Source organism: Cuculus canorus, chromosome 3, assembly GCF_017976375.1.
Source record: "Cuculus canorus isolate bCucCan1 chromosome 3, bCucCan1.pri, whole genome shotgun sequence".
NCBI classification, from domain to species: domain Eukaryota; kingdom Metazoa; phylum Chordata; class Aves; order Cuculiformes; family Cuculidae; genus Cuculus; species Cuculus canorus.
This window is the reverse complement of record NC_071403.1, coordinates 38,977,113-38,998,418: the sequence shown is the minus strand read 5'-3', so window position 1 is coordinate 38,998,418 and position 21,306 is coordinate 38,977,113. Positions and strand designations below refer to the sequence as shown.

General features: G+C 37.4%; 1 protein-coding gene across 2 annotated transcripts in view; it reads right to left on the bottom strand.

The window, feature by feature from the left end:
• Window positions 1-250: 250 nt before the first annotated feature.
• The window catches only part of RNF217 (ring finger protein 217), a 70,497-nt gene continuing 49,441 nt past the window's right edge, over window positions 251-21,306 (bottom strand). The window contains exons 4-5 of one of the 2 annotated variants that reach the window (XM_054062546.1): window positions 14,080-14,151; window positions 251-12,182 (exon numbers count right to left, since the gene is read on the bottom strand). In XM_054062546.1, coding sequence (XP_053918521.1) covers window positions 12,109-12,182; window positions 14,080-14,151 — 146 coding nt within the window. In that variant the 3' untranslated portion in view covers window positions 251-12,108. The remainder of the gene's footprint in view (window positions 12,183-14,079; window positions 14,152-21,306) is intronic. The other variant, XM_009557255.2, reaches the window with a different exon arrangement.

Here is a 21,306-nt window from a genome sequence, read left to right as displayed (position 1 = left end):
GAAAAAATGGTGAAGGCAGGAGCCTTAATGCATTTGTATTGTCTTTATGTGCATATTTAATTATTGCAGATAGGCAATAGCTATACACAGATGTTTTCCTGTACACAGATACACAGCATAACATCACAGGTAGCCCAACTGCTCAGTTATCTTTGCAGATCTAAGCCATATCCCAAAGTCTCTGTGTCTGATCTACACAAAACAATAAAATGAATGATAAAAACACAGTGAAACTATTTTAACAGGTTCTTGGCATGTCACAGCATCTTTTTAAAACAGCTTCTTTCTATTAAAAAGGAAAACAAAACAACACAATTCTGAAATATTTAAAGCTAGAGCATTTACAGAATAAACCTAATCACTGGAGTTATTGACAATAAATAGATTCAAATGATTGAGAAAAAGTTATCTGGAATTTTTTTAAAAAACTGTGCAGTTTCAGAAGTTATGTACGGCTGAAGATCCATGGCTTTTTCCTTAAAAAAATACCCAAAAAATTCCCCAGTGAAAACATGCATAGTACATGATGCATCATACAGATGGTAGAACTACCATGAAAATCACAAAATGAAGAAAGTAAAAGTGTACAATAGTTATCAGGGGAATCTCTAGCAGAGTCCTGTTTAACGACACAAGCCTGAAAAGCAGCATTAATGAGCTTTATAAAATTAATTTACTGCACTTTTTCTCCTACCAGCTAGAAGATTTGGGAGACAGTCTAGCATTTTTTAGCCTGAAAGAGAACAAAATAGAAACTATAATTTACAAAATGAAATGGGACTGATGAGACAGAAGGCAAACAAAAGCGGGTGATGGGCACCTAGAATTGCAGCAATCTCGTCAAGACAGAAATGTTTCGAGAGAGAAACTGTATTACTTATGCTCAAGGTGATCAAAGAGGTAAGGTCTGGGCCAGCACAGAACATCACTCAAATGTATTACAAACATGAAAAACATTATGTATCTGTCGTATCACTCCTGTGCTGAAGACTTTTGCTCCATTTTGTTGTTCATTGCCCAAAACCCATCCATTTGATCACTGTTACCAGCTCTTAGCTTTGCTCTCACACATGACTGTTCATCAGCAGCATCAGTCCATCACTTACTTTTTTCTGTTCACAGCATTTACGAATACATTCAAGAGCAAAGTCTATGCACAGATAGCTGCAGAGTTCAACAGACATCCTCCTTCGCTGCAAAAACTATTTACTCTGTTTTGTGTCTTTTGCCTATACAACATCCATGCAAGATCTCCGTCTTAGCCCATGTCTATTTAGTTGCGTTTGAGGCCATCATATGGAATTCCAACAAAGATTTCAAGTAGAAATTCAGACACACTATAGAAACAAGATGATTTGCTGACCTGACAAATAAACTTTATGGCTAGTAAGGCACAGCTCCTTCATAAAAGCCTTGCTGACTTTTCCAAGGCATCACAGCTTTACCCACAAGGCTATTTCTAATTCTGTTCTTATTAGCTAGGATTCCACACAACCCACTCGCAGTTCACTGCTGAAGCCAAAGTACTAAGCAAAAACAGGAGAATTTGCAGTATTGATTCAAAATGTTTTGAATGTTAATTTTTTTTTTAATGGCTAAATGTAATTGCTTATGAGCAGGTACAAATGTATTAATGACTTAGGGAAAGCCCCTACATTTATTTGCTAGAATCACTATTTTTACTACTTGCAAAAGGACGTGTCAGTCATCTGAAGAGAAACATCTGAAAAACAGTTGTGTGTTAATAATTTGTGGAGCACACGAATCCTATTTACTTAGAGAAATACCACGTTTATAATCAAAGTCTGCTTTTCTGTCATTTGTCAGACAGTTTTAGATTGCAAGTGAGAAGTTGGCCTTTAACTTCAGTTTCAGCTCCAGGGATATCAGTTTCTTTGGCCTCCTGACCATCTTTCCACTGCTGCAGACTGTATGCTAGAATTCCTGCAGATAAGGAACCTCTGGTATGATGCCCTTGACATTTGGTTGCAAATCTTCACTGTTGAGGGGGCTGGGGAGAGCAGGCTGAAATGCTTGTCCTTGGCCAGAGGCACCTAGCACGAGCCTCAAGATCTTTGCTGTGTATTTCACTACAGGGAATTGTGTTTCAGCTTCACTTAAAGTTTGTTTCTGTAGGAACTAAGTGTACTACCTTGTCTGCATGAACATGCAAATGCAATTTCATAATTGGGCATAGGGCTTAAAAAAATCATCAACACGTCAGACAAAACACTCCCTCAATATTGTGAATGCACAAAGTGTGGAAACTGAAAACAGCTCCTTTCCAGAGAAAGAAGCACCTGGTTCTATAAATGGATTGCATATTTCAAGCTTACAGCTACAGGCTGCTTTCCCTAAAAACTCTCAAAGAGATCGAGCTTTACAAAGTAATCCTACATGGGAATGGGAAAATTGGATACCAACGTATTTTCTCCTCATTTTGTATTGGGTTATTTTAAGCTAACATTTTAACATTTAATGAGAAGGTAAAATTGTGTTGCATATTAAGATGCTTTTAAAAAGGAAAGCAGTAGCCCAGAGATGACACTGCATGTCAGGGAGCGTTTTACATAAAAATATGCCTTACAGGAAAAATGCTGCTCAAGTCTAGTTTCAATTTTAAAGCAGTTAAAATTGCCATGACTGCAATAGAGCGATTGTGAACACAAAGATTCTGAAGTTAAAAATTCCCATCAAAAGATTTAAGAATTATGTAAGAATCATAAAAAAGATTATAGATGTAAGCAAGACTCCTTAAAGCTGGTCAACTATCATTCCTGCATACGATTGTTTTAAAGAAAGAGTTAAACATTCAGACAAGTTTTCTTTTTCTTTTTCAAAACTTTATTAGGTAGACGTTACTAGATGACATCGTAAAACTCCTTGTGTGCAACTGAATGAACTCTACAATATATATCTTCCCATAGTTCGTTAAATCCACCCCCACCCCCCATTTCTGAATATTGATTTTAAAACAGGTGGAGTGCATTCAAACACGACTTTACATTCTTCCATTTCATCATAGGGAAGCACTTTTTCAGTTTGTTGGTAACAGGGGCTTCAGATATCAGTGTAAGTGAAAGGAATGCCTCTAAAGGAAATGAAGTACTGCAAGTTTTCCACTTACGAACTTCATTCTCAGTACAGACACCAGAATAATCAGAGTCATAAATTAAACTGCCTACCATGATTGTGATTGTATTTAGCAATGTGAAGCAGTACAGAGACATACCTACTACTGAATACTAGTGAGGTAACATTTTGAAAATAAAACTGTTAAAAAATTCACTTACTTTCAAAAGGTCCTGTCCAGCAGGACAAACATTGGCAGAACACCTTCCCTTGCATCCATGCATGTGCACATACAATCTGTGTCTACTATAGCTTTTTAAAAGAACAGGATTTTAGTTATACATTCATCAGGACAAGTTCAAAAATTAGACATTACTATGGTAAACTCAACAGAAGACATCAGTGGACAGTGTCTATGCCTTCTAAATTAAAAGGCACTCTGAACAGAGTAGCAAGATGTAATCCCTACAAAACATTGACACAAACTAAAGCAGCCACAAAGGTAGCACACTCAACAGTGATTATTGGTATATGTTTAAAATACCAACTTGAAGATGGATTATTTGTAAAATATTGCCCAAGATTCCCAAATACTTTTGTCAAGTTATTACAGCATGAAGACCATCATTGCAATACTCTGCAACAACAACAAAAAAATACAGTTACCATCTAAATGCAAGAGAAAGATAATGGAAAAAACTTTCTGTGCCTGTTGGTTATAAGACTGTCATTTAACGTTTAAAAATAAACAGTAACTCGTAAGACTGAAGAAGTACTTTGATACATGGTGCCTCCTATTCAGTGTGTTATAGAATGACTTGGTTAATGCCTAAAACCTGGAGATAACACTGAAACAGAGGCTAAAATAGTTATGAGTGATAATTCATTTATTTTTATTGCAGTATGGCGCTAAACCCAATTCACTATCACCAAAAATGTCAGAGAAGCAAGCTGAATCCTGAATAATACTGCAAGAAGTGACAGTTCTACTAACTAAAAACTCCAGAGGGGGAAAAAAGAAAAGCACCTTTCCTACAGTTCTGAAAAACTCATGAATTTCAGGGAAAGAAAATGTTCCAAGAGATACTCTTCTCATCTTCATTTCTCCCTCTTTTCTTTCTTTTCTTTATAAATTCTTAGTGGAAAAATTGAACATGGGAAAGCCATTTTATGGTCATGAATCTATAATAAATAGACCTTCTAAGCATAATTTTTCATCTACCTACCCCATTATTAACTAAATTTCCTTCTCATAATTACCTTTAATAACTTCAGTATTTCTTAAAAGAATTTCTTAAACAAGTCCCTGTAATTCAAAATAAATTTTAGAAAAGGAGCTTATTCTTGACACCTGACTTCCAATAGAGAGACAAAAGTAGAAGCAATGTTAGTAACAAAAATCAGACTTCAGATCTAGATCATAAAAGGAAAAATTTCACTGTCTTCTGCGAAAAAGAAGAAATCCCAGAAGAAATAAACCCTAGAGTAATGATTTGGAAGCCATCTGAAGACAGTAAAACAAATACTATTTTTCAGATCATAGTTCCCACCATGTAATGAAAGGCCGGGCAGAGATTCCACAGCTGCTCCACCAAGCTTGTTTGATGTCTTAGTCCATTAAGACACCCACCCCAGAGGTACTATCAACTTGTATTAACAGGAATACATTAATTCAAGTTGGATGCCACTGAAATGCTGTTATACTGCTCCTAAGTCCCAACCCGGCTACTGTGCACCTCTGTGCACCACGTTCCTCACTGCTTCCATCTTCACGAATTAGTACAGAAGAGGGCCTGTTTGAGCCGTGGAGTGTGAAGACACAGAGACCACAGGTTGCGGTCTAACTTAACTTCAGCTGATGTTTCTTCTCCAAAAAGTTGTATTTCTTTAAGTGGTTTGAAATTACCAGCTGGTTATGCTGGAAGTCCAAACTCATTTTGGCCACACATATATGCATTTCTGCAGAAGTCTGAAGGGAGATGATGGGGCAGGTGGTGAACAAGTTAGAAAAATCAGAAAGGAGATCAAGATCATAAAAATTAAAATAGACATGCCAGATTACTTTTATAACTTGTAATAAATAAACTTGTAACTTTTATAACTTCTTCACTAACAATATTTATTAACTTTCTGAGCAAACCAGTATTGGTTACTTTGGCTTAAGATGTGTGTCTGTAGGACTCCACGGATCAGAAATTCCTGTATTGCTCCATGGAAGGGAACCAATGCTTTTCATTTGCATCAAGCGATAAGGCACTTACACATTTAACATTTCTCATTATATAAAAAACACCGAATACTGGAATTCAAGCACTGATTACACGGGTATTGCCCACCTCCAGTTTTTATAACTTCGTAATAATCAAATAAATATACTACAGAGAATTCTAATCAACGATGCATCTAGTTTGTATATAGTCCAAACATGGAGTTAGAAATTGCTTTCTTAATGAATCTGCAGTGTTTTGACTAGGTAGTTGTGCCAGAAGCCTGTATGCTGAACACTGCGTGATTTATCATTTTACTACTCCGACCATTCAAATTTTAAAGGGAATTCTTCACCTTAATTTATATAAAAGAAAAGAAATGGGGCACGGGAAGACTTCTTACTGAACTGTCATGAAATTAAGAGAATGTTCAGCTTGGACAACCTTCTTAGAAAGAGAGATCACGTTTTCCTTTTCTTAGCACCTATTATTCTCATCTCTACCATAGTCAAAATAATTAATAAATACATTAAAAAGTTATTTGGACTCAGATAGCTAGTTACGTAACAAAGATGACTCTGCTGTTTAATTACATTAAAAAATGCAAAATTAAAAAGCCCTGAAGAAAAACGAATTTCAGCATTTTGCATTTAAGTAACTTAAATACAACAGATTTAATCTGTATAGCTCAGCGAAGTATTACTGAAATCACTTCTTATGAAATCACATCTTCCAGGTCCAATTTCATCTTCAGCCATTTTCACAAGTCAGTTTCAAATTATGAAATACAGAAGGAAAAGGAGAGCATTAGAAATAAAGTGTATAACAAATGGAAATATGGTAAACATTTTATTATGAGATGGTAAACACAGTGAAATGTCAATCTGCCCTTGTCCTTGCAATTTCTGGACACAAAGCAGCAGAATGCAAATTGATCTGAAGAACTCTTAAGAGAATGCATATTTTATGCAGAAGGATAGTCCATGACTAAAGACTGAATTAACTTGCTTACCCAGAGCTTGCATAAGGCAGGAAAATGTTTCTTGACTGCATCAGCATTTTTTTTTTCAGGTCAGGCTGAAAATATCTGAACAGCTTGTTTGGAATTGGTAAGTAATTTTCCTTCTAAAAATGAGGTAAATGTGGAATCATATTAGTAACAACATGCTTAGTGACAGTAGGTTAAAATTTCAACAATACTGTTTTCAGTCTGACAAGTTTTCAACAAGATAAACACTGAGTCTAGCATGCAGCTGTGTTTATGCAGGTATATGCAAAATTCATGTTGATGCTTAACATATCTAATATTTTTACACGATAAATTTATCTTTCTGCCTTTGATCCATCCACTTGCAAACTTCAAGTTTTGGTAAGCCAAATTACCTCCAAAAATGTTTTCTTTTGCACAAATAATTATTTAATGAAGTAGTTGCTATTGTAATTACTGTGGTTGGTTGATTTTTTTTTTTGAAGAGCTGCATTTACAAATAAACAGCTGGAATTTTTCTTAGAAGCTTATGTATTTATTTTTCACTAGGGAGTAAGTAATTAAAGCTTATTACACATTTTCACCTTTGAAATCAGAGCATACACTCCAAAATCAGTTTTCATTTCCCTACCTTATGGTATTCCACTCTCACTCTGGGAAGAACATCAATGACTGCCTAATGTGAACACCCCATTCCTCGCTGGAGAGAGTGTATAGACCCTGAGCTATTATGCAAAGAGCAATATGGAAGAATCAGCCAGGAAGCTACAGTCCTGTATAACTGCAACAAGCTGCATTTGATTTATTAAGAAGAAAGTTTCGGGGTGTTGTGTTATTGATTGAGCAGTACTTAACTAAAAACACTGCTAGTCTCATTGCAGCTAAGTCAAGGCTCAGCTGTTTTTTCACATGGAAGCAGCAAGATAAGCCACCAAATAGATCAGCAACATAAAACCCAACTGTTGTGTGTCTTCAAGTTTATCTGCTAAGTCCAAAAAATACTGAACAGCTGTAATTCCAGTTCTTATGCTGTGCTAATATCTGCTGCACTGAAGAAAGCAGAATGTTATTTCACACTGTCTATGGATGTTTTTTCCAACACCACTGGTGCCTCAAAGCATTAAGAAGGTCTCTATTATATTAAAAACTAGTATTCCTTCCCGACAATTTGCTTCAATACAAATGTAATTCAGAAATTCTTCCCTACTCCCTGCCCTCTCCTGCAGTTAATAAACAGCAGTAGTGTCACTCTGCAAATGAGAGGACCACCTCCATAGCAGTTTGCACTTCAGAAGTAAACCAGATTTTCAAGTTGCTAAACAGTGACTGTCAACAGGCTGCCAGATGTATTTATCAAAGTGTTTGAGGCCAAATTCTGTGCTGGCATAAAAATGGATATAATTTGTCTGGTTTAATGGGGCTACGACCGATGTCTGCAATAGACATGACCTACTGTAACTATAAGGCTGGAAAACTAAAAGAAACTAAGAAATTTTCTCTCTAGTATTTCCCTCAGGTAGGATTCTTTCTAGCAGCAAAATCAGATATCTAATATAGATTATAAAAGTGACAGTAATCCGTGGTTCTTACCCACAACTTGGAGCCACAGAGTTATACCAAGCATTCTGAATGATGCAATATTTGTTCAAGAAGCAAAACACCACAATTAAATTTTAAAGAATTCTGAGTGTGCATGGCAAACTATTTGGCCATTGACTATGAAACAGTTTCTATGATCTAACTGGCAAGAGAAACCATTCAGTCACCGGAGAATTTATATCCTTTGGCAGAATCACTGCTCTACCTAACAGAGACCATTTACCATCACACAAGCTATGGCAGTCTTTGGAAGAGCAGAAAGCCCTTTGGCTATAAAGAATATCTGACAGTGATCCAAAATGCTTTCTAGTTAAATTGGCAGTAGTCACTACAAATTAGTTAATAAAGTAAAACTCAGATTGATCAAACTTTCAGAATGAATAAATAGATACAAAACCAAGAACTCCCGTCATACCAGCAAGAGTTATGAAGTCAGAAACATCAAAATCAAACAAAATCCTCCCTTATTTATGCATTTGCACTGCCCCAAAGGAAGATAATAGATCACTCAAAGTGCACTGTATTTTAGTGACATCTGAATGATGTTAATATGTTCTTTTTTATAGATGTGGTAAGAATTGAAGACTAACAGACTATTTGGTACAGAACTAAAACCAATGGGTCAGCTACAGCATGAGGCTACTCAGAATTGCACGTCTGCCTGTCGCTTCCATTGCTGCTCAGCTTCTTATTCTCACCAATAGATTTATACAAGGGAAAGCACAATTATTTTTGCAGTCACAAGCTCCTACTTAAGCTCTGCAAATATACCTAACCATGCTCAGAGGCTGCAGCAGTCAGAATCATTCTACCATTGACGCGCCTAAGAAGCCCTCAAACTTGACCCAATTAATAAATACGACTAATTATTCTTAGTGGAGAAAGGGAAAGCAGCTCCCTCCTGACTGGGGTGTCCAGAAAGTCTTCCCCAGTGGGAGCGCAGTGCCATGAGGAGGACAGTAGCCCCAACAGCATATCTGCAAGTGTGCCCAAGCCCACTTCAGGCAAGCTAGAAACAGAAGGCTAGCGTAGAATGGATTTAAGCACTTCCTAGTCTGAATACATGTATCTGTGAGCAAGAACTTTTCAAAAGGACAAATAATCTAAAGTGTAGTGAAAGCAAGTGTACAGCATACAGTAGCATGAAATCTGCCTGATGAAGTAGAACAGTTAATCCAGCTGCCTGATGAAGTTTTCTGCTAATAAAGATGAAGTAGAAAGGTGTGAGTTTCTTTAGAGCACAGTTACAAAAACCAAAACATGTTTACATAATTAAAGAAAAACATCCCTAAATTTCCTTACAAAGTTCATTCCATTTCTTTTAAACTGACAAATGCTTATAAAAACCTGACACCTCTGACGAATGTAAGATTCCTTATATTAGAAGAGCTGTTCAAAAGCTAACATTTTATTCAACAAAGTTTTGCACTACTTCTCATATTTTAGTTGGTTATGTTATGTAATATTAATGGCGGGGAGGGAAATCTATATCCCTATTCTGGCTTTTGAAATTTTTTCCCGTTCTACAGAAAAGCAAAAGGAAATATTTTCACACTAGTTTTTTTTTTCCTACAGAGAAAGCAAGATTAGACTCTCATCTGTACAAGGTCAAAGATGCCTTGTTTTGCTATCTGTAGAAAATGAAGATCCATTTCTCTTTGATTTAATCAAAATCTGATAAAATCAAAATGCCTTATACAAAATGATAATGTACGAGCTGAAATGTGTGTTCATTTCCTCTACCCACAATTCACTTTCTGAATATAAATAAGGGCAGCTCTATTATCTTCCCTTTTATGCTCTTTATTCTAGCATTCTAATTTCAGGTCTTGGTGAATTCCCATCACAAACTGAAAATGGCAAACATGGCAGAGTGAAAACAGCTACAAAGAAAGTAAGAATATCTCACATATTTCTAAAGAAACAGGAAAAGAAAGGAAATTAATCCACTGTATAATTAATTACAGATAATCTCAAGTAGTAAAATATTCTCAAGTGGAAAAGGTTGACACCATATCACAGGCTGCATTGCAATCCCAAATTTATCTTATCTAGCTATATTTTCCTCTGAGGTCTGAAGGTTTTTCTAAATAATACAAAAATATTTTCATTATTTGACATTTAAAGGAAGGAATAAAAATCCCTGAGTAAGCCAAAAGACAGCTGATATGTATAGCCTCAGAAAACACACTCAAAACCAAGACCAATTTTAAGGCAGCTTCCAATCTCAGACAGAATGCAAATAGAAAACTGATGTTTCATAGAAGAAGAAATCTAACTGATGGAATTGTATTGACAATATACGTCAAACTTTACTTCTAAATGTCATTGCTTCCCTGCTTAAATTGCAAATCTTAGACACATACTACTTCTACCATTAGGACAACGGAGTCAATGTGCCCTTCAGTTCAAATGGAACTATTAAGTACTTGTTGACTACTACGGTGTGCTTTTATACACTGTTCAACAAGAAAAAATACTCAAGAAAACAAAACCAGAAGCTGACAGACAAGCATACTATAGCCAACTACAGTAAGCTGATATTTGTGTTTCCAGGTAAACAAAATTCACCAGTTTCTTCAACTGAGACTCTGGAATCCATGTGAGTATCTTGTAACAGTACTATGTTGGTGGGGCAGAATTTACTCACTATTTAATAAGTTTTCAAGGAACGCATTGCAAAGTACATCCTCTCAAATAATAAGCTATTTTCAAGTCTGTAGACTCTTCAGGACACTGCCCATCTCTCTGCTTTCCCCTCTCCTTATACACACACGCGTGCGCACACACACAAAAATATCTTCAAACACACACACTGAAAAGAGAAAGTACCTTTATAATACGAATCCAATCTTCTTTTCTTGAAGATCAGCTTGTATTTTTAAAGTACAAAGCAAATATTTCTCTTCTTCAGTTTCTTTATTTTTTCAGTGTTCTGCTTACACAAATTTATTTCGTTCTATTTTTTAAGTTATATGATAAATTTGGATTATAGCTAAAAGTGAAAGAAATTCTTGGCAGCAGATTCCTAATGCTGAACAACATTTCTCTTGTGGTGATGTGCTGAGGAAGAGGTCTGGTAGCTAACAGTGGCATTCTGAAGTTAGGAAAAGAGCAAGGATAGCTATCTCTTCAAATCTGCCAAGAAGAGACACTGGAAGCAGAGAATAAGAATGAAATTCCTAAGGATTCAGGACCCCTCTCCTTACCTAAAATTCAGATTTTTCTCAGGAGACATCTGTGGATGCTTTAAGACTTACGTAGTCTACTTAAACAAAACATGCTATTTCAGTTATAAAATATCAACAACTCAATTTTCACACAACTAGTGTGTAGCATTTGTATAACATACCAAGTCAGAACAAAAAAGTAGTTTCCAGCTTCCCTGCAAACACTTTTCCTTGTATGTTCTGCATCACACTCCAGGGATATATTGGGACAGAACAGGCCATGGACACTTTTTATCTAAACCTCTTTTTTCCATACTGGAAGAGCTTTAAAACGTTGAATTCTAACAATTCTGTCACCCCCGATCAATATTATTAGACTGTCATAAATTACTAAAGTGAAACCAATTAGCATATAAGTATCACTGAGCTTCAATACTAAGGGTATTTCTTTCTTAGGCACTGCAGTTTGGCGGTGGCAATCTACACTCTTGTCCACTATAGCAGGAGGACTCGGAAGATAACCAGCTGTCATGCTCTGGCATGTGGCAGGGTTTCGGAATGCTGAACAGAATGCTGTGTGATGGAAGTTATTTACAGAAGTAGTTTTTAATACCAAAAGTAGTACGCTCAGTATACAGCAAGAGTCCAAACACTTCTAAGCATTTCTCCCTTAAATGCTGACACTGAAGTTAAACGGAGCACATGTTAGCAGTTAAATGCTTTCTTCACAGGCCAAATCGGTAGTAGAGTTGTGGCTACAATACAGACTTTGATTGTCTAGTTCATAAACTGGGACTCAAAAACCCCCTCCGAAACAATAATTAAAAATAACAAAACCCAAAATATTTAAAAAGCAGCAGTCAGGGGGCCCATCTTGTTCAGAGTGCACTAGAGCAAAGAGGCTTTCTGGTCTGCAGTAGTGTTGTCGGCTGAGGGAAGATGGCAGGAGATCCCCTGTTCCTTCTTCCAGGTTGGTGGCTTTCACGCTGTTACCAGCACTGTATTGCTCTGTTGCACAAAACGCGTATAGCCCTTGCAGGACCAGCTCAGTTCAGGTGAGTAAGGTCCATCCTTACCAGGGCATACCTGTCCGTGACCTTTTCCTCTGCTTTTTACAAAGGCAATAGATAGGAAACACAAATAAACCTGCCAAAAGAAGAAAATAAGAAGAAAACCATAATTAAACATAATCCTTTGTCAGTGCATTGCATTCTTTCAATGTACGTAGAATACTCAGATGCATCTTTTCGCAAGTCTCAAGAATTTAAACAAGGCATTTGAACAAGCAGAAAAAAGTATTAACCTGCAACAGTCTCTTTGGTAACAAGTTAAGCTACACTTTGTTTATTTTACAACAAATTCCCGCCAACATTACTCCTATCTCTGACAAATTAATTTCTGGACCATGCTGTTTTGTATAAGATAAAAACCACAGAATTTAAGGAAGAAGCACTTTGACAATCCTTAGATCTAAGTCTAAGGCTGATTTAACTAATTAGTTTTCAAGCAGTTTCACATGCAGTAGAGGGAGTATGTTATAGCTTTACTTCTTTTTTTTTTAATTTATTTTAACAAACATCCTCATCTGTTGCGAAGTAATACCAAGTGTCCATCCTTGCCCAGGCAAATTTTACTATTACAAATCTTTCAAGAGAAAGGAAGCTATAGAAGGAAAAATAATCAAATAAATCAAGTATATTCAAGTGAAAAATAGTTTGTCTTAAGAGGTACTCTTTCAAACCCAAATGAGAAGCATTTCCCCCTTTCTCTTGCCATCAGCTAGCTGAAACAATGGAAGACCTCCTTTTCAGACACCCCTACAGTTAGCAACATATAACATGAGATTACTATAGTCAGAGTCCTTGCTTTGCTCAATAGCCTTGTAAATGGTGTAAAACAGTTTTCAGCTATGATATTGAGATTACTTTAACAGTTGTATTGGCAGTAAATAGTTCAGTAATTACCTCAAACCCCAAACTTTTCTATAAATAATTAATGTTTTTGGAACTGCTCATACTGCTTTTCTTGATTGTATCTTATCTGGCTATAGCTAGGATGGGAATTCAATGGAATACTGGGTAACTGATATTGCATTACTCCAAAATCCTCTTAATTTTTAATATAAACAAAAGAATATTTTTCTTTCAGCGCAGATTATACCAAATTGTTGAGCACAGTAAGCTTTACTTGCAAAAAGAAGTCTTTATTGACTAAATTTTTAAAATAAAAATGTCACTAAACAATATTTAAGATATCTCTCTGTAGATATCTTCAGTGAATCCAACTGAGAAATAGATATGGGAAAGAGATACGTATTCTCAGCCTAAATACTGAAATTAGTAACAACAGTCCTTATTTGGCCAAATGTAGTCTACAAAAGCCGTAATGGTATTTTAGTTATATGCTAATTGGTTATATAAGATCTTTTCAGTGTAACTATCCTGGTATATTTTGGCTTTTTTATATCAAAATAAAGGTGCCACATCCCAACAGGCCTCAGACCTTACTATATCAAATGAGTTCACAGTACCATTTTTTGTAATGGAATTCAATTTGGCAGCTTATGCTCCATATCAGATTGACTCATCCCAATTTACTGCATTGTTGTTGTTGCATCTTAAAGCTGGAGGGCTCCTGTGTCTATGCTTAGGGCCACAAAATCTTGCTGTGCACAGGGCTAGGATCTTAAGAGCTGTGAACCACTGGGGTTATTAAAGCAAGGGTCCAATCAGCCAGCCCCCAGCACTGTGTTTAAATCATTATGGCCTTTTTATTAGCTTAACTCTACTAGTTAAAGATTTTGGCTCAGAAAAGCCTTAAGAACCAAATAAAAAAAAAATTATAAAGCTAATAGACATAAAATGTAACTAAGCAAAAAAAAATTAGGTTTTTTTTGGAAAAAAAGAGTCATGTGCTTTATACTAAAATGAGATCTAGGAGACCTGTACTTTGTGTCCAACTCTTTGAGATAAAAACACTGAGACGTCATGCAGAAAGTCACTGCAAAATCAGAAACAGACTCATTCACATATGTAACTCTTACCTATTACAACAGCTATGGCTCCCAGTGCCAGTCCCAGAACCAGTATTAGGGGTGTAATGAGTAGTTTTCCAGCTGAAATGCAAAATTTGTAACACAATTCAAAGTAGGCATTTTAGTTTTCCCTTTCCAGCCATCCATAAATTTTTCAATACTGAACTCCCAAAAGCTAGTTCATTTTTTTAATACTTCACCATGACTCCTTTTTGTAAATTCATCCTACCAATCCAGCTAGGAGCTATCACCACTCAGCCAGCTCCTGCACAGATTTCTCTTTGCCCTCTTCACCCACCAGAACTCTCCGAGCACAGCTCATTTTGTCCATTAACAGTTAGCTTGCATTGCTGAAATCCCTCAGGCACTGTCAGGGAATGCGATGGCTAGCTACAAAGCCACTATCATTTGGCTTCTCCAGAATCCCGCTGTACAGCAACCACCTTGGAAAGGTGCCAAGCAAAGCAGCATCTTGTAGAGTTTCGGTTAGCTCAAGGAGATGAGACCATCACCTCTAAATATGCTTCAGCTTGCTTTAAAAGGCTATGGTGAAGTCCTTGTGTACAATTATGATTTAGGTCTAAATCAAATCACAGCCAAGACTATTTTGGATCAACATTTAAAAGGATATGTTGTTGCTCTTACATAAGTAAGGCAGGGAGGCCATGCAGCACACCAGCTAAAGCATAAAACACTAAGAATAAACGAAACGTGCTCATATTCTTTCTGTTGAGTTCATGATCTGTAGAAATGCATGGAGGCAAGGCAGGATTCCTTCTGAAACACTTAAGCTGAAAATGAACTTTGAATCCAAGTTTCGTTCTCGCGTTGCACACTTTCAACTAAATGGCATATTCCTGGCTGTACTGGCTGAGCAGTTCAAAACTGTCATTCATCTCATCTCTTTGAAAATCACAGAATCATAGAATCACTAGGTTGGAAAGGAGCCACTGGATCATCGAGTCCAACCATTCCTAACACTCCCTAAACCATGCCCCTCAGCAACTCATCCACCCATACTTAGACACCTCCAGGGAAGGTGAATCAACCACCTCCCTGGGCAGCCTGTTCCAGTGCCCAATGACCCTTGCTGTGAAAAATTTCCTCCTGATGTCCAGCTTGAACCTCGCCTGGCACAGCTTGAAGCCATTCCCTCTTGTCCTGTCCCCTGTCGCTTGGGAGAAGAGGCCAGCTCCTTCCTCTTCACAACCTCCTTTCAGGTAGTTGTAGAGAGCAATAAGGTCTCCCCTCAGCCTCCTCTTCTCCAGGCTAAACAACCCCAGCTCTCTCAGCTGCTCCTCATAAGACTTGTTCTCCAGTCCCCTCATCAGCTTCATTGCTCTTCTCTGGACACGCTCCAGAGCCTCAACATCCTTCTTGTGGTGAGGGGCCCAGAACTGAACACAGTACTCAAGGTGCGGTCTCACCAGTGCCGAGTACAGAGGGAGAATAACCTCCCTGGACCTGCTGGTCACACCGTTTCTGATACAAGCCAAGATGCCATTGGCCTTCTTGGCCACCTGCGCACACTACGGGCTCATGTTCAGTCGGCTGTCAACCAACACTCCCAGGTCCTTCTCCTCCAGGCAGCTTTCTAGCCAGACTTCTCCTAGTCTGTAGCACTGCAAAGGGTTGTTGTGCCCCAGGTGCAGGACCTGGCATTTGGCCTTGTTAGACCTCATCCCATTGGTCTCAGCCCCACAGTCCAGCGTGTTCAGATCCCTTTGCAAAGCCTTCCTACCCTCCAGCAGATCCACGCTTCCAGCCAGCTTAAAGTCATCTGCAAACTTGCTAAGGTTGCACTCGATGCCTTCATCCAGGTCATTGATAAAGACATTGAACAGAGCTGGACCCAGTACTGAGCCCTGGGGAACTCCACTTGTGACTGGCCTCCAGCTGGAGTTAACTGCATTTACCACCACTCTCTGGGCCCGGCCATCCAACCAGTTTTCAACCCAGGAGAGTGTGCGCCTGTCCAGGCCAGAGGCTGACAGTTTCTGAAGCAGAATGCTGTGAGAAACTGCGTCAAAGGCTTTACTGAAGCTCAAGAAGACTACATCCACAGCCTTTCCCTCATCCAGTAGTTGAGGCACTTTGTCATAGAAGGTGATCAGGTTAGTTTGGCAAGACCTGCCTTTTGTGAACCCATGTTGACTGGGCCTGATCACCTGGTTCTGCTGCATGTGCTTCATGATAGCACTCAAGATCACCTGTTCCATGACTTTCCACAGCACTGAGGTCAGACTGACAGGCCTGTAGTTGCCTGGACCCTCCCTGCAACCCTTCTCGTAGATGGGCACAACATCAGCCAGCCTCCAGTCCAGTGGAACTTCCCCAGTCAGCCAGGACCACTGGAAAATGATGGAAACGGGTTTGGAAAGCACATCTGCCAGCTCCTTCAATACCCTTGGGTGGATTCCCATCCAGCCCCATACACTTGTAGGTGTCTAGCTGGGCAAGCAAGTCTCTAAGCACTTCCTCTTGGATCCTGGGAGCCTCATTCTGCTCCTCTGACTCTTGGGTTTGTACACAAAGCGAACAACTTTCCTTACTATTAAAGACTGAGGCAAAGAAGGCATCAAGTACCTCAGCCTTGTCCTCATCCTCTGTCACTGTTGTTCCTTCTGCATCCAATAGCGACTGAATATTCTCCCTAGTCCTCCTTTTATTGCAGCAGGACAGGCATTTTTACTCATGCACCAGCAGTTTGATCAGGAAATTAAAATTAAGCAATTCTCTAAGTAAGCTATGTTTGAAAGATCACCTCTAGAAAGGCAGTAAAAGTGAGTTTGTTACCTCTCTCTTCCCTGCCCTTCCCTCTCTCAAATAACCTGTATCAGATTACAGTAAATGCATTACTTCAACATTGAAGTAAACCTCTCCATAACCTGAGCCACTAACTTGGGCAGTCTGGAGGAAAAATGAGATATTTTGGAAATATTTACAGTGGTTAAATGAACTGGTCTTTTTCATGCTCTGTTTTGATAGTTTTTAAATTTCATAGCAGTGTTGTGGGTGAGAAACAATAATTCCTAGAAGAAAAAAATTGGCAAATATTATTGGTATTATTCTTGCTTCTAGTTATGCTAATGGTAGACCTTCCTGAGACTCCACTGTGTGCATTCTATGAATATTTATTTGACAACCTCTATGTTTAAGTGTATACAGGAGAAGGAACGTAAAGTGATGGAAAAACTGAAGAAAACTTTAAAAGCTAAGAAATCAAGAACATGGAAAAATGTTACCAAAGCCTTTAAAATTTCAAAGTAAAGCTCATAAGAGGTTGTGTTAAGGTATGAACTCTATAATATTAATAACCATGTGATTGGTGATAAAAAATTATGATTTTTGGTACGGAAATTATTAAAAACTTAAACCACTGAGCTGGTACACAGCTGGTACACATTTCTGAGTACACAGAAACAGAATTTGCAGAAAGGGCTAACCTAACTTTTGACTGCAATAATTTCTTTGCAGACACAAAGAATGGTTCCTACACTTTCAGTTTAAGAACATTGTTACTTAGATTTGACAAACTAACTCAAAGCTGACATAAAGCATGAGTGAGTGCCTTTTTCGTTCTACCTGTGAATATGAAGTTATAAGTATTGCCCACTTCCAAGATGTTACAGGATAAAATGATCTTTCATCACCACGAGATGATGTCTTCCTTTGGTTTTCAATGCATTTTTTCTAAAAGTTAAAGTTTAAAACAAAATACCTTCTCTTTATAAATTTACCACATTTAAATTCTTTATCTTTTTCAACCTCTGTAAACTAAATTTAAGGAACAAGTTAACATGAGGTAAACAAGACTTGTACAAGTTCCAGTCAGGGAAGAGTACAAATAGCAGCAATCAGTGCAGAGCAGCAGATATGTAGCTTTTGCTCCAGTAATTTTTATCAGCATTGTATGAAACAAATATAAAATGCTTCACTTTACACATCTGAATTGAACATTACTTTATATCCAATTCCAGTTTGACTAACATTGTTTGCTGTAGCTTGAGGGATTATGAAGCTCTTAATCATAGACGGAATAGCGACACACTAAGAAACACTGCTGAGACTAAGTATGTTTATTGCAGGCACCAAACTTCCCATGAATCCTATGTCTGCTAGCAGAGAGAGCAAATGCAAAAGTTGCCCCAGAGCTGAATAAAATCTTGGGTCATTACTCCACCTGGTGAACTCAGCAGTAGGTTATGATAGCCAGTTTGGAAATGTTTGAAGTCAGTTTTTAAGGATAACTTCAAAAGAAAGAGTTGTGAATACAGCAAGCCTAAAAACGGAACCTTTTTACAACTCTACTCAAATTAATGGTAAGCAATTTCTCTACTGGGTTACTCAGCATGCAGTAATGTAATAACTGTATCTGTAGATATCTCAAAGGGGTTGCATTACTTGCAATAGTGACAAGGATGTTTTTCTGCAAAATGAGGAAATGCTTAGGGACACATTAAGCAATAATTTTCTTTTGCTTAACATAGAATTTGGTTGTGTTTTTTAGGATAATACATACAAGCCCCATAAACTCTTAGAGAATTCTTTGTAAAAAATTAGAATTAATATACTAGTTTTAGAAAACAAATTTCATCACTAGCATATGAGAAAAAGTTTTGTCTTCCAAGTCTAAATATCATTATATGTTTAAGCAACAGAGCCACTGTAAGTACCCACTTACAAATCAAGCCAATCATATTTACGTAGATTTAAGTCCTAATATAAGTTTGCATCTGTTTTTGTTCCATCAAGTGTACGTAAGAGACTTCTTACAAATCAAACCGACTTAAATGATAAAGTTGCTAATGAAGGTTGGATCATAGAAATGCATACTTCCTTCTGCTATGCTCAAAGCCATCCATATATAAAGTGAATCCTTCTCTGTCTTGAGACAGTACAGTCGGATCTGAAAATAGGCTGCTTTCAGAATCCTATTTGAAATGCTGTTTACAATGGAAAAAACTTTATTTGCTTTATTAGCATAATTGTATATTGTGTCCTGTTATGTATCCATGAAATACCTAGCAAGTGATTTTGAATGTAGTTTGTTCAATTGAATTCAGGTTGTACTAAAGCAGCATATTAAGCACATCTAAGATAGCTGAACATGTTTTTCCTTTCTGTGTAATTCATTGCTAATTCCAGTTATAAATAAACATTATGCCTTCGACAAACTAGAGATTTCATTCTTATAATAATTTGGACAATTCCACTGGGACTGAAGAATAAAGCAATTTCACCTTACTGTACTAGTCACAGGACAAAGTTACTGTCAATAATATGCTAACTAATGAGAGAAAAAATGCCATCCCATTCAGAGACCACTTCGTTCTCAGTTTATTTTTTGCTCCGATTTCTCTTACCTTTACAAAACCATTGGTTTATGAAGAAAACTATGTTGAAATTTATGCTGCCATTAATGTTTTTCCCCTTACTGCAGGACAGTTTGTGATTGTAGGCACAAGTACCTGCTTCTCAATAGAAACCATGACAGCATGCCAGCCTGCCAAGAAATGTTTCTACCAAAGCTGGGTGGGTGAGGTGTGTAGAAAGGAAAGAAAAACCTTCACGGCACAAGACTACAAAATCATCACATTTACTTAACTAAGTATTTCCTCTCCATACCAAGAAGGTAAAAGCAATCACAGAAGAAAATGTATCCAGCAACAAACACCGCACCAGCTTCCCACTGACAGCCAGGATAATGTCCTCTCAATTGCCACTATTTATATACCTAGTAGAGTCATTTTACTGCAGGAAATCCAACCTTTATTTTTATAACGTGTATGTTACTGAAATTCAGAGACTATGCTTCTAATGACCTCTCTGCTACTGTCTCCTCTTTCTAACATCTTCTGCTGACTCTCAGAACAGAACCAAAAAACTAGGCTTGTACAGTATCACCTACTGATCATAATGTTCTCCTCTTGCTTGATAAAGCCCTTACATATTTACACTTATGGTTCCAGCTACCAGGACAATCTCTGAGCCTAGGCATGATCCCTAACTGGAATTAAACATTTCTGGATTTCAACTCGATCTTACATGATTAAGACTAGAAATCATCAATTCAAAACAAAACAGAAAAATAAAATGAAATGAAAGATCGTGACAAAGAAGAATCTATCTTATGGAAGGTCTATAAAAGAAAGACATGAGAAGGTAAACAAGCTATTATTATTAACTCAACTTAATGATAACAGAAGTAATGAATGAAATTATCAGGAAAATAGAAAACAAAAAAAAAAGATGAATGGAAGCACTTTATCCACACAACACATAGTGAAATCCTACATCCAGTAACAGAGATGTTGTGGAAGGCAAAGCTTAAGAACTGCATCACAGCTGGTGAAAGTTACATCTATTGGCAGTTATTAAGCAAAGGTTCAGATACAAGCCTTAACTAAGGAAGACTCTAAAACAATGTTTACAGGAAACAGAAATAAGATCTCCCTCCCTGCCTAACTGACCACTGCTGGGGACAAACTCACTAAACAGACCTTTATACTCACTCATTTAACAGGCAGAGATCAATTCTGTTGAAGTTTGACAAAGTGAGCTGATCTTGCCAAATTTCCACTGTTCAAGATAGCTGAATTCACAAAGCAGACTGACACTACACTGTACCACAGTTAGGGATTATACTGTCTTGAAGGAAATGTGTCAGGAGATGTAATCTTACAATAATATAATGCCTTCTTAAAAGAGGAGGTGGACTTGTATGGACAAAATTAAAAAAATCTAGACTAGCGTACATATGCCAGTCATTGCCAAAGCCCAGTCCAATGGAGGAAGAGCAGTGAGCTGAATTCCTGATTTCTAACGTGATGTGAATTGTTTAAGCCTGTATTTTTATTTTCACGTGGGAGTTCTGTTAGGGCTTCAGAGTGTTTTGGTAGATATTAATTAAGTACATCAGGATTGATATTAAAATGTAGAGCTTTGGAGATAACAGGAATTTAAGACAATGAGTATCAACGCAGAATTCTTGATATCACTGTCAACCTGGGTGTTAACAAGCTATTGTAAAAATGAAGGCAACTACTATGTGTGCTGGCAGGTTCCACTAGCTCTGTCTATTCAAATGATGACCATTCCTGTGAGAAAAACCACCATATGACACAGATAGTCCTGGAGAGAAAATTTTAACAGAAAATCCTACGAGAAAAAATTTAAGAAGCTTTGAGCGTTGCTAATCATTCTTGGTTTACTAGCTGAGGAAAACCGCAAGTA